We start from the raw sequence: 14,776 nt of genomic DNA, 5'->3' as shown, positions 1-14,776 counted from the left end.
CTTACATTCACTGAGCCATTTATTAGGATCCAGCATCAGGTACTGTTTGGTCACTTCCAGCTCCCTCATTAACCACTCGTACTTGGCCTTGACCTCTGCAATTCGCTGCTGCCGGTGCTCCAAGATTTTCAGTTTAGCGTTGAAGCAAATCACCTCCTGCTCAATAAGATATATGAAGGGGAGAGTCAAGGGAGGGGTGTGGGAAATAAAGGCCAGATTAGATCTTCTCCAGCCAAATTAACTTTAATTTGGTAGCAACAATCACAGAAACTCAGGAAATGAAGCAAAAAATTAAAGAAATAGGCCTTTGACAATGAAGGGTTCATTGGTTATTGTGGTCTTTTCAACGGCAGATGACTTGTTAAAATATATTATTCAAATACATTGTACTCTGCAATACATTTCATTAGATGCTCTGGTTGTTATGTCACTGCAAAAAGATGATTGCTTTAGGAAAAGTGGAAAAACTCAACTTTGAGGCTACAACTCAGAGGGGCTGAGCTAGAAGTTAGACGTTCCCAACCCCTTATTTTCTTCACAGAAGTAATATAGGTATTTGTAGGAATATTCAGTGGATATGACAAATGTACTCAGCCAATCAAACATCACCACTTCTTCCTTGCAAACATACCACCTGATCAGTGTTTTCTCATGGCTGGTATTTAAAATCAGAAATGAACTAATCGGGGAGAAAACAGCCCAGGGAGGGGTGGAGGTGTTTATGCAAGGGAACAATAGAGATGCCTTATGTACCTTTTCCTCCTGCTGACCAATCCTCCTTGTAAGTATCTGCTTTCATAATCCTATTATCTTAGATGTGGGGTTGGGACCATCCATTAGTCAACAAAATGCTTACTTCTGTTGTGAAACCTCTTCAGAGTGCACCTATTGAGTAAATACTGTACTGCAAGGTAAGAGCTCTTGCTGCAAGACCCACAATTTTTTTTGATAAACTGCCTGTAGAGCAGGAATAGCCAACGTGGTGCCCTCCAGATGTTCTTGTACTCAGTTCCATCATCCTTGGCCAATGGCCATGCTATTTGGGGGCTGATGAACATTGGATTCAGAGGGTGTTATTGCTGGCCACCCTTGGACTAGAGTTCAGGCCATGTGTGCGCTTTGACACTCCTGGCTCTAAAGATTGGAAACCCAGCAGCTCAGCCTTTTGCCTACACAGCTGGCCATCTCTTCAATGGTTTGTATTGCCCGGGACATTCACAGTTCTCAGACCAGAGACTTCTCATGCATACCTTTGTGCAGAGCTCTCCTCGCTGCAAAGGTATTCAATTCTCTTCAGTGGGAGTCACAGCTGTATGCATATATGAATCTGCACATGGGGCTATTTGCTCTGATGAAGAGAACTGGAGCATGAGGAAGCTCTCTGTGTACAGAAGTAGACATGGATATGTGGTTTGGGGACCTCAAATTTCATCTAGGATTGTAGTTGCTGTGCGAATGCCAGAATTATTGGATTCTTGTATAGATTCTCTTTTGGAGATGTCTTTTGGCCAGGTATTCCATCTCTGTGAGAATTACATTTCTGTCTATTCTGTTGGGTTTATTCATTTGCTTCAACCACCCACCCCCCGCCCCAAGGGAATTGCTGGACAGAAACCCACATATATGATGAACAAGTTATAGTAAGATTGAATCAACATCTTCAGAGTTAAAGATCAGAAATAAATTAGGAATGCCTCACATTGTTGTCCGCCATGCGCCGTCGTTGGAGCCGCTCCACATCATCAATCTCATAGACTTTGATCTCAAAGGGCTCCCCCATTCCTCTCTGGGAACTTCTCAGAGGTCCATCTACCCAGCGTACTGCTGGGCTGGTAGGTTTCCTTATAGGAGATGTTGTGTCAAGCGATAAAGCTGGGATGAGTCTCCGTCTCTGAGAACCTAAGCAAGGTCACAGTTATAAGGTTTTGTTATCAAAGGACAAAACTCTCATTCTTCTCTTCAAACAAGAGTTTACAACATGCAAGGAAACAAGACTGAGGAAATCTGCCTCTTAGCTCTGAACATTACCATCAAATATACAATAATGCTGCAGTCCACAAGTGCTGACATATCTGTAATGTATCACTAAATTTATTTCTTGCAAAATTCTAGTGTTGTTTAGCACAGCATAATCTCACTTAGCATCCAGTCGGGATCCTTCTCTGGTCTGAGCAATGAGCTGCTTGCCTTTACCTTGCCCCACTCTCAACAGCTCAGGAACTGGGTCTGATAATTAAGAGTGAAGAAATCTTCAGAGTATATATGATTCTCACAAAGAGACACAATGGGACAGAAGGGAGGTGAGGAACTGCCTCAGGTAGCAAAATGTCTTGAGCCAATCATGGGTGGGCAGAGCTGAAAGGGAAGCAAACCTAGCAGGTGCAGACCCCATCTCTCCCTCCACATTCAATGCTTTGATAAACCCATACAGACCTAAACACGTTTAACCTAGCACCACTCATGGTGCACTAGAACTACTCTTGTGGCATCTCAGACTGACTTACAGTCATAAACCACTAGCAGAAAGAGAACTATAATCTTTTGACAGATTGTTCCTTTTTTTAAAAAAGTAGCATTTTTCACTGCATTTACCAAACAAGAGAACAACACCCTTTCACAATATTGTCCACCATACAAATCTCCACATGATTCCACCTGCAGTTAAGGCCAGAATTCACTTTGCTACTGCTTTTTAAATGTTTCTGCTCGTATCAGGGGACTTTTGTTTTTCCTATTGATCATTTTGTCCAATACACTCAGGAACTGCTAGCCTTAGAATGACATGAAGGTTTTTCTCAGGAAGGGAACAATAGGAAGATGGCTAGCTAAGACTGGTGGAGGGGGACAGGTCCAACCCACTTCTCCTCACAAAAGATCCACCCATTTCTATTATCTCCTCTTCTGGAAACAGATTCATATTTCACCTCCTGCTAAAGATCCAGTATTTTGCCTCTGTGAGCTTGACTGACCAGAATCCTGCGTTTGTGTTATTTGGATCCTCACATTTTGAACTACATTTGCAACTGCTCATTCGTGTTGCTGTAAACAATGAACAACAGTGTGAGGGGAAATGAGAAAAAGCATTCCTCTCCTACCTGTAGAACAACAAGCAGAGAAACAATTCTCTCTTACTTGCAGAGAAGGTGATTTGAAACTTAATCTATTTTAAATAGGCATTGATTAATGAGCTGGTTATTAGTCTGGATACAGAAGGTATAGGGTGACTTAAGAGGAATTCCTGCTGTCCCAGAGTCCCTCTATTTAATCTCTGTGGTTTATCTGATTTCACTTGAGATGGGTTGTGTAAGAAAATATATCTATCTGTAGTGTTATATATTGTAAATATATCTATCTGTAGTGAAAATATATCTATCTTTAGTGTTTTATGGTGAGTTCCACCAAGGTTTCATGATACCACAGAAAGACTTAACTGGTTCAAACAACAAATGCACATACTCTATAGTGCTGAGCATGAACCAAATATACTTCTATATATAAAACACACAGTGGACATCTGCTCTACAGCAAGCAGAGAGCAATGGGAGTTTTGGCAAGGTTATTGCCCATCTGTCTGTCTATCTATACACATATGCGCTTCCCAGCAAAACTCACCCTTATATCTCTATTTCTTTTGCGAACTGAAAATGAGTGAATCCCTCTTTATACAGTCTAACTGAATCAACTGCCAATCTCAGAAGGACAATTTTATTTTATCATGCTGTTAAGAACAGCATGCATTGCACCTGTTTCCGAGAGGATCAAGTAATTTATTTTTTAAGGTTCAGATGCATTGGTTGTGAAAAGTCTAGCAAGACAAGAAACCTGGGCAACTTTCAAACAACAATGGACAATATGTGATAATATTCAGTTACCCCGCAGGGGTAATGCCACAGCTATGGCTCAGCTATAGGGTGCAAACTACATGACCACAACAAAAAGTTACAATAAAAAGACAAGGAAGGGGTTGGATATGCAACCACGTTGTATAAGATTATGCATGGTAAGTTGAAAGTAGATACGGTGGTACCTCGGGTTACAAACACTTCAGGTTACAGACTCCACTAACCTGGAAGTAGTACCTTGGGTTAAGAACTTTACCTCAGAATGAGAACAGAATTTATGCAGTGGTGGCGCGGCAGCAGCAGCAGGCCCCATTAGCTAAAGTGGTACCTGAGGTTAAGAATGGTTTCAGGTTAAGAACAGACCTCCTGAACGAATTAAGTTTGTAACCAGAGCTACCACTGTAGAAGTTTTTTTCTCCCTTTCTTATAATACTTGGAGTCATCCAACACTGAACTACTAAGGACACACAAAAGGAAGTACTTCTTTTAAAAATGATTAAAAGGCATATTAATGGTGAACAGGACTATCAATGGCTCCAATCCACTGGTAGAGGCAGCGTGCCTTTGAATTCCAGTCGCTAGGAATGACAAGAGGGGAGAGCGCTGTTGCACCCAAGTTCTGCTTGTAGGATTCCCATAGGCATCTGAACAGGATGCTGAAATAGATGGGCCATTGGCCTGATCCAGCAGGCTCTTCTTATGTGTCTCATAAAAAACAAACATCCATCTTTGATTCTGGTTTCTAGTATTTCTACCTTATGACCCATCCTGGTGCCTTTTTCTATGGGCGAAGGTAACTGTCAACAACCATAGTCATGAATTGGTTCCAAACCTTCCCTCATAAAAGGGGAGTGGAGTAATTTGATTCTACCCTGAAAGAGTCAGAATCAAATTGCAACAGGTTATGGTACAGCATTTAAAGCCCTGCTACATGAATAAGAATATCTGGGTGCTGACCTTGATTTGAGCTTGGTAACATGGCTGATAGTTGAAGTCCTTGTAGGGGCAGACAGGATAGCAACAGCCAATGAAAAAATGTGATAATCATAAGGAATTGGTGAAACGTGTAAGATTAGAATAACATGGCCATATTCCCATACATATATTTATATGGATAGCAAGTCATTTTCTAATTAATCAAGGGGACTCAAGATACGGAGTCATGGAATCGTGAGACAAACAGCATATGATAGCTAAAAGCAGATAAGAATTTACAACATGAGGTGCAAACCAGGGCATATAGGAACATGCTTGGGCAAGAGTTTTAAATAGAAAGTTGATGCACAGAAGGGTGTTTTGTTTTGTTTTTTGTAAGAACAGTGTGGCAAATGTCTAAATGAGGAATCTAAGGGTGGGACACGGTGTACTGTGTTAGGGGTCCAGATTTGCTGATCAGAATGGAACAGCAAGACAAGTAACGGGGTGTGAGTTTATCACCAAACAGCAAAGATCTGGAGAGCCAACTGGAAAGAGACACCCAAAGTGGGATGGAGACAAAGAAAGAGGATAAAAGGCTATGATCAGATAGATACAAGAGTGTGGAAAGTATTTGTATGTGTTGACCATTTTCTGTTATTTTTTACTTGCTCTCTATTCTGTTATCAGACTCCAATGAACTCCAGGTTTGCATCTGCAAGCAGGATAGTAGCATCCCTGTTAGGGACGGCTGGAGTATCTCATGAAATAAAACTTTTACAATATGACTATTTCCTCCTAGACTCACCAATAATGTGGACAATTCTTTTATTGTTCATGTATTCAGTGTGACATAAATGCATTATTTCAGACTAGGGAGGCAGCACTGAACATCATTTCACATGGGGGAAACTGAGTAAAATCTCCATTAAAAAACCCCACATTTTTATCTGCCATTATTTTATCAGTTGTTTGATTGTACCAAGCAATGCTTTCCGCCATCACCCCCAACCTCTCCCACAACCGCCCTGTGTTCCCTGGCCTAGCATCATTAGTTTTGAGGCAGCTCATTTAGAGTCTGTAAATGAGCACTACTGGTGCAATGTCAGGAGGCAGTCCCTCATTGAGCATGGCAGATTGACAAGTAATTTGGGAGAAGTCCCAGAGAAGATGTAGGTCACAGCAGACAGTGTCCAACAGCTACACATCTCTAGCCAGCCATTGAATAGCAACACGCCTCCTCACCCCCATGCTTATCTTCACTGGGGCTGGATTTCAACACACTATTGCTATGCCAGTTGTCTAATGCTATTGTGTATGGAGATGATTCTGAGCTGGTTATTGTCCAAGGCATGCCTTAAAAAAAATGAATTAGCTCAGTCCCTTTCCCAGCTTTCCTGAAAGAGAAGGGGTAAGGTCCAGACAAGCTAGTGGCAATTGTGTTCCTGTAAGCGAATTCCTAGCCAGCCAAGTTAGCAGGTTTTATTTACAAGTAGTCTAATGGTGTCCAACTCAATCATGCATGTTCCACAGAGCCTTCAACATGCACAATAGCCCACTGCTACTTCCTCTATTAAATCATTCCTATATTCATGCGGTCGAAAGCTCAGCGCCAGCACGTGGTAGTCAAGCGTGTAAAAAATGATTACTCGGATCCCTTTCAACACAGATTTGCTGCATGAAATGGCCTGGCTGTGACCTGGGAAAATCAATGCTGTTGTTTTTAATGAACAAAAAAAATTGTGATTGGGGCCCATTTCACCATCTCTGCTTTCCAGTCAGCAGTTAAGTGTTTAAAAGGGTCACCAAACACACACACAGCAGCTCCTTTTGCTACTGTGAACATCAGCAATAAGATTAAGAAATAACTTTTATGTATGAATTGCCATCACTGTTGCCATCATCAAAGCAAGTACGTGAGATGCTGCTTTGAAATGTGACTAAGTTTCTCTTGAACCAAACACTGCAACTGCAATTCAACACAAGAGTTTAGTGTGTGAAGCCCCACTTCAATCTCTGGTGCCTTGCAGCTCATCTGAAACTGGGAGTTAATTCTGGCACTTTTGGATGCAAAGAGAAATGATCCACTTGTTTGTTTCTTCGTTTTTGACAGCATGTTTTCTTACGGCATATTTTTTGGCATTAGAAGTAAAGGTCTTTAGTGTTTCACAGTTTCTGTTCAGATAATGTTGGAGGAGAAAGTTTTTCCTGTGCAATGTGTGGAACTGCTTTGAGTTTTTCATTTCGATTTTATATTTACATCTGTGTAAGTATGTGTGTATTTGATATTCCATTATTAAAATGCACAAAGCAGGGAGGTGAAATTGGAAGGAATCAAAAGACCTCTTGGTCCAAACCTGCCTATCTTCCCCTTTCCGCACCTCATTCATTGCATGGCTGAATAGTCTGTGTTTCAGCTGCACCGGTCATGCAATCCAGATCACAATCAGATCATAGTGTTGTGCAAGCATTGCAGTCAGGGGGATGGTGGAGACTCCAAATATGACACTTCTTAGTCCGCTTGTAGTAATTCATTATCAAGAAGCAACAGATGAAACTGAAGGCAGCCCTGTTTAGGGAAGTTTTTAATGACTGATGTTTTAATGTATTTTTAATCTTTTGTTGGAAGCCGCCCAGAGTAGCTGGGGAAACCCAGCCAGATGGGTGGGGTATAAATTATTATTATTATTATTATCATCATCATCATCATCATCATCATCATCATTATTATTACTATTATTAAAGTTTGGGTGGAATGGATCTTAAGTGGCAACACTTAAAGACAGCAGCAACAAAACACATTTGTTAGTATAACTATCTCCACGTTCTATGCATAACTATTTTAGAAATTATTTTGTTGCTTCCAGTGACCCTGATATTGATAGATTCCAGCTTTCTCAGAAGATGCAATATCTCCCCCTACATTCATTCTCAGATAAACCTGGATTGGTATTACAACATATTTTCAAATATCCATTTTTGAATTTGAATCCTCTGTTCTTACAAATTACACCATTAATTAAAAGAGCTTAAAACCAAGATGGAGGTGGAGACTAACAATCTAACTACTGGCATTTTTAGTCCTTTTCTCTTGTGGCATTCAGCAATTGCCTTGCCAAGGAAACTCAGTATGAACTGCAATATTTAAAAAAGCTACACCATTCATAAAATGTTTTAACGTGGAAGGAATCATAAAGGTTCCTATGTAAAGCAAAGTGAAAAAGAAAAGTCTCTGACACTGTCCTAAAACACTCAACACTGTCGGGCAACAGATATGAGCACCATGGGACCTACACCTGCATTATTAAATATTAGGAAATGTTGCTTAGCACTTATTCCAATAGTGAACATAAGTAATGAGCACTACCAGAATTGTAGTCACAACAGAGGTACAACATAAGTACAAAAATGGTTTTAAAAGCCTAAAGCTACAATCCCTGAAGTGTGGGAAGCGGGAGGGGGGGAGATTCTAAAGGTGCTGTCTGCTGGGCTCTCACTGGCAGGCAAGGGTGGGGGAAAATCAATTCAGATTGCATTTAAAGGCTAACTTACCAATTCTACACTTTCTGAAACCTTATGTGAACCCCAACACAGCTATGCTTTGAAACTAGCACTGATCTGAATTTTTCAAAGCAGTTACCCACTAATTTGTACAAAAATGCATACACTATAGTACACATCTTAGTAAAAATGGCATACAAGATCCATTATGTTGTGTATTTGTGCATTTGGCAAAACTGCATATAAAAATGTGTATAGTAAGAGAAATTAGCAGCAAAACACTGATGAATTTCTGATGTCCATTTCTGGTCTCAATTTACCTCCATCCTATTTCCACTGAAAACTACAGAAGGCAAAAGGGAAGGGAGAGGTTTAGATACTCACAGAAGAGTAAAATTGGAAGGGACCCAATGAGTCAGCTGGTACAACCTATTGCAAGGCAAAAATATCTCCAATTTTTCTTCCGATTTCTTTTTCTTTTCAGGATGTGCAAGAGGACCGGGAGGGTTTAGGATTCTTTAAGAACGTAAGAACAGCTTGCTGGATCAGGCCAGTGGCCCATCCAGTCCAACATCCTGTTCTCACAGTGACCAACCAGATGCCTGTGGGAAGCCATAAGCGGAACATGAGTGTAACAGGCCTCTCTCCAGCTGTGGTATCGAACATCTAGTATTTCAGCCACACCCAACACGCTCCCCTTTGGGCACCACAAAGGCCAGCTCTTTGGGAGCAGCTGGCATTGTCAAGAGAGGTAAGTCTGGCCAATGAAGACTGTGCATGCACTAAGGAGCTGCAGAATGTGGAGCAATCGTTGGAAAAGAAGGAGGAAGAGGAAGGAGGAGCCTGAAATGCCCTGCTTGGAGGAAATGGCTGGCCAGAATTCTGTACAGAAGCCTCCCTATTAGGAAGGCAGATAGACTCCAACACTTTGTTGCAGGTTTCACTTGTCTGGTTTAATTTCATTTCCTGAGCCCTCTTCTGCTTTCTACGAGCCACGCTGAATCGAACAGGTCTCTCTTTCTAAGAATGTGGTCTTTGCTGCTATGTGACATGCAAGATCAGCTGAGGCCACGTTAAGCCCTACTAACCAAATCTCAGGAACCAATAGCTAGATTTTCTCTCCCAAAGCAGCCAACCATATAAGCTATTATATGCTCCAATATCCCTGTGCTTGATCTCCCTTCCAAGTGCTCTAGCCCAGCCCTTGCCAGCAGGCAGGCAGCCAGGAGCAAATTACATTGGGGCCCTTTGTCCATCGGTAACAAGCTGCTCTCTAAAAGATTGACCATGAAGCCCCATTCTTTAAAAAGATAAAAAAGGAAAAATACCCAGCCATGCTGATTCTGCTGTGTTGAGCTCTGTCTTGTGTACTTTGCACATTTTCAGTTCCGAGCTTGTTGCTTTACTGAAAAGCAAAAGACTTAAAAATGAAAGTGCGCACAGGCAATTTTCAAACCTATGCAGCCACATGCTCCTAATGAAGGGAAATGGATTCTCCCTTGAACCAGTATTACAGTCAATAATTAGTCATAGTTTCAGGCAGACCCAAGAACCCTTTGATCTAGCTAACTATATATAAAAAGGGACATGAGCCTGTTTTATACAAACCAAATAAAAGTTGCAGGGAGGGGAGTCGCCTAAGGAAGATCTTCCTTAGAAAACCTCATCCTGTTGCAAATGATACCCAGTGCTTGAGGGCTTGCTATGGATTAGAAACGCCACAGGGGGACAAGAACTGGAAGCCGATAAATAGCATGTATGAAAAAGCCAATGCATCTGTGAAGATTGTTTGAGAGCTTAAGTGTATGTCTGAGAGCCTGTTGTATAATGTAAATCTAATCACAGGTTTGCCTTCTGTGGCCTTCTTATATTCTTTAGCTCCCAAAGACTCATGAGCTCATAGCATTGCACCTGGGGAAAAATGGATATTCAGACTAAGGCTACAATCCTATGTACACTCCCCAGGTCTTAGTCACACTGAACTTTTGAAGAGCGATGAACAGAATTGCATTGCAAGAGTGTCAAATTCACCTCTGAAAGAGCATTGTAATACAGTGGACCCTTGAATTATGTACCGCTCTGGATACGTAACTTCCGGGTTTTGCCACACATGCATGTGCAGAAGCAGCGCCTCCAGTTACGGACTTTTCAGGTTAAGTACGGACCCCTGGAATGAATTTTATTCGTATCCGGAGGGTCCACTGCAGCTCATTCTCATGCCCGTTTGGGTTGACTACGATTTAAAAATGAACACGATATTTAATACAATTACCTAACTGCCAATGACCTAACAGCACATGATCTTAACATACTTAGCTATCATGTCATTTTTTAAAAAAGTGATGGTGTGTGCGAGAGGGCTGCCTTCACCTTGGCAGCAGCAGAAACAGTTCTGAAGTGAGAGAATCAGACCCCCAGACGCCTAAGTGCCCCTTAGCCCCACCCTGGTGGAATAATCTGACTGTGGATGATCACTCTCAATGTGTTGTTATCAATTTTCAATTGGTTATGAATTACATTTGTATGAATGTGGTTATTATTAGAAGTCACCTTTTTTAAAAAAATATGGTAGAAAGTGGCATATGCCTCAAATAAAATAAAAATAAGCCATGGTATCTAGACCACAGCTTGACCTCATTATCGGAAAAAGCATGATTCTGGCACAGACCTAGTTTCCAGGAAAGTGATAGCACTGGATTATCCTTCAGCATAGCATCCCTAATTTTAAAATGGCAAGGCATGATCTAGCCAAAGTAAAGACCTTTTGAGTTCTGTACTGTTTTCAAGGACAAAGGGTGAGTGAGAGAAGCATGTACAACCTATTTTGGGGGAGGGCAATTGGGTTGTTGTTTTTATTTTGATTATGTATTTTGTGGTTTTATATTTTGATTTTATTCTGTGAACCGCCCTGAGACCTCTAGGTATAAAGTTAAATACGGGACCCCTGACCATTAAGTCCAGTTGTGACCGACTCTGGGGTTGCGGCGCTCATCTCGCTTTATTGGCCAAGGGAGCCGGTGTACAGCTTCCGGGTCATGTGGCCAGCATGACTATGCCGCTTCTGGCGAACCAGAGCAGCGCACGGAAACATCGTTTACCTTCTCGCCAGAGCGGTACCTATTTATCTACTTGCACTTTGATGTGCTTTCGAACTGCTAGGTTGGCAGGAGCAGGGACCGAGCAACGGGAGTTCACCCCGTTGCGGGGATTCGAAACTCCAACCTTCTGATCGGCAAGTCCTAGGCTCTGTGGTTTAACCCACAGCGCCACCTGCATCCCCCTCTAGGTACAGGGCAGTATATAAACTCAATTAACAACAACAACAACAACAACAACAACAACAACAACAACAACGACTCCAACTGAAATCAATGGGACATGAATGTCTTCAACTGCCTGGGCTGTGTCCAGTACTTTCTGTCTTCTGCAATGAAGCAGTAATATTGCACAGAAGGGGGGAGTAGATGCCAAACAAGTCTGAAGCCCATACAAAATGAAAAAGGTTAAACGTTATTTACTGCATCTGAATCCTGGACCTGCCATGAATTGTCCATTCATTCTTCCAGCACAGTGAGTGGATAATACCAGGGTTCAGCAGCAAATAATGGAAGGTTTAGACCCAATGTTAATAAAGCACTAAGAAAAGTCAACACATAGTTATGGTAGGTGGAAGTTGGTGACTAACAGGAGGATGTGTTTGTATTTGCCTGTATGTATGATTAAACACTATGTGTTTGTTTAGGCTATGTAACAATCAGGTAGCTGCAAGCAGTTTCCTGTGCTTATGAAATTTAGAACCTGAAATTTAAGCAGGACTAAAACTGAAAGGTAAATTGCTCTTGTCTTTCAAAACCTGTTGCATACCCTTTGATGCTCAGGTTCTAAAACCGTTACTTAAGTATATAGAAGTACTGTAATGCACTTAAGGAAAACCAAAAGAAAACAAGATCTCAATCTCCAGGAGGCAGGGAGAAGAGAGGAATCTGTCTCTTCAGTGTGTGAGAACTTCAAAAGCAATCGTGAAACCTCACAAGACTGCTGGCGATTTTCTTAAAAGTCTTTGTGGCCTCTCTAAAAGGGGTTTTCTGTTGATTCATGTTGATCACGCCTGACAGCCAGCATTTCCGTTAATAATAATCATAAATAAACCAGACAAGGTCACCTGACCTGAAATGAGCATATCTACAGCACCATATCCATTATAGCAGTGTGTATCCATGACAGCAAATCAGGAAGGGTCCAGTGCTCTTGACACCATAGTTTAAAATAATAGGAAATGCCTTGGGTTCTTTGAGATAGATATGTATATTTAAATCGCAATGGCAATCTTTTATACATGGACAAGGATTAAGGGAAGATCTGCCTTTAAGAGGGGAAAAACTGAAGTAAGACTATTCTTGTCCATAAATTAATGCCAGCAGATTTCCCCATTCCACTCCAGTTTGAGCCTGGCCCACTGCTGCAGTCATAATCTTATGTTTATGTCCTCATAAATCTATTGACATGTAAAAGATTGTGCTTCCATCCAATATAGAATTATGACTTTATTGCTGGGGGGTGGGAATTCAATGAGAAAACATGCTATAAAAAGTGGAAGGCTTTATTTATTGACAATTGTTTAATGAGGAAAAAAAGATATTTGCATTGTCTTTTTTCTTTTTTTTAAGGAATGACAAGGTGTTTAAATATGACCTGTTACTTCCAGGCTTAATTAGAAATGGGTACAATTCATTAAAAATGGTGGTCTGATAAAAATAGATGCATCCAAGCTCAAAATTAATCTTTAACCCCTCCCTCTTCCATTACACATTCCCTGCTTTGCACGGTTTAGTAAAGATGAGCTGCACACTTTGTGCTGAAGGTCAATGGATTCAAGATCTATCAGGGTAACAGGGCAAGTCATTCCCATCGAGTGTGTCTGAGTGCTGGAAAGGAGCTCAAGGGTCAAGCTGTCCCAACACCTGCATTATGCCAGGATTTTCTAGATCTAAACCATCTCTGACAGATGCTTATTCAGCCTTCTGAAAAAGAGGTGGATCCTGTACCATAACAGGAGAAATGTAACTAAAGTGTGCCAAGGATCAAATATATAACCAGAGTGTGCCAGCCTTGTAATAGAGCAAGTCCCTTCCCTTTCTTGAGGAAGGATTTGAGAACATGCTCAGAACAACCATGACTCTACTATCTTGGCGATAGTAACAAATCCTTTCTGGATAGGTCACATACCTTTTAGACCAGCCATGGCCAAGAGAGTTCATTTGCAATTATAGGAAAGTAGGGCCTCCCATGATGATGATGAAGTGAGCTAGAAATGGAAAGTATATATTCCCCTCACCTATGAAGCCATTTCACAAGATCAGGCAAAAATCAGCTCTATCTGATGTAGGTTAAAATTCTCCTTGCTACTCAGCCTGCTATACTTTGGTCATTGGTATGGGTGCTAGCTTTGTATTCTAGGATTGTCAGCACACTGGGAGCAAGGGGTGAAGGGTGGGGTGGCTTCTGTCTTGTGTGATCCACTTTTGCTTCACTGATTAATGAATGGGTCTCAGCTGGCACATTTGAGGAATATTATTTTACACTCAAAGTGGCAGAAGAATGTCTATGGCAAATGATGTTTGATTCATAATGCACCTGAGCATTAGAAATACATATTCTGAACCTGTAGTTACAAACTAAGGAGTAATTGCTAGATTAGCCTGAGGCCCATCTAGTCCAGCATAAGAATCTAGGTGGTCTACAAGAAATTGACCAATAGTCCACTGCTGGAATGTGATCTCTCTTTTGCCTTGTTGGATCAGTGGTCCACAGGAAAAGGACTGGAACGCCTTTCCACCTATGCAGCCCTTCTAGTGGAATATCTACTTCATTTCTTGTCAATCCATCCATGGGGAATGCTGAAAGGTGGGGCTGGATCACTAGCAAAACCCTCAAATAGATGAGAAGAGTGTGTAGCCAATTGGGATTGGAGGGAAGGGAAAGAGCAAAATTGAGTTTCAGGCTGTCCATTGAACAGGGACATGTAGCATATCTTCCCATGGCTGGGCTCCCAGCAACATCTAGAATGTCACATAACCCCCACTCCAGATCTTTGTAGTCAATACTATTGGAAGAGTCAGTATGGCATAATGGAGAGAGAGTTGGACATTTTCCATTATACTACAGAGGGGTTTCTATGACTTGGGACTAGAGCCATAGGTTGAATTCCTGCCATGGAAGTTTTGGGTGAACATAAGGTTGTTATGAAGATAAAATGGCTCATCTCCCACATACTGTCCTAAGTTGTTTATCCCCTGAGGAAGAGAATAAACATGTGATAAATAAAACAAATAAACAGTAGGTAAGAAAATATCCTCTACAGAACCTGCTTTTCTCATTAAAACACATTCATTGGTAAGAACAAACAGGAAGAACGCTATTCTAAAAGGGACACTGGGCTGGGTTGTTGAATATAAGGCAGAAATGACAAAAAGAAAAGAAAACCCTAAGATAGGCTAGTGATGGAAATTGGAAATAGT

The 14,776-nt window shown here is 41.3% G+C and overlaps 1 protein-coding gene across 5 annotated transcripts in view; it reads right to left on the bottom strand.

Moving 5' to 3' along the window:
- KIF26B (kinesin family member 26B) overlaps window positions 1–14,776 on the bottom strand; it is a 280,373-nt gene that overhangs the window by 4,657 nt on the left and 260,940 nt on the right. For all 5 annotated transcript variants that reach the window (XM_080997595.1, XM_080997596.1, XM_080997598.1 and 2 more), the window contains 2 exons: window positions 1,700–1,899; window positions 6–156 (listed from right to left, as the gene is read on the bottom strand). In XM_080997595.1, the coding sequence (XP_080853721.1) occupies window positions 6–156; window positions 1,700–1,899 (351 nt within the window). The remainder of the gene's footprint in view (window positions 1–5; window positions 157–1,699; window positions 1,900–14,776) is intronic.

The sequence above is a fragment of the Podarcis pityusensis genome, assembly GCF_964106645.2.
Source record: "Podarcis pityusensis genome assembly, chromosome: 3".
Lineage (NCBI taxonomy): Eukaryota > Metazoa > Chordata > Lepidosauria > Squamata > Lacertidae > Podarcis > Podarcis pityusensis.
This window is presented reverse-complemented; position numbering and strand designations above follow the sequence as displayed.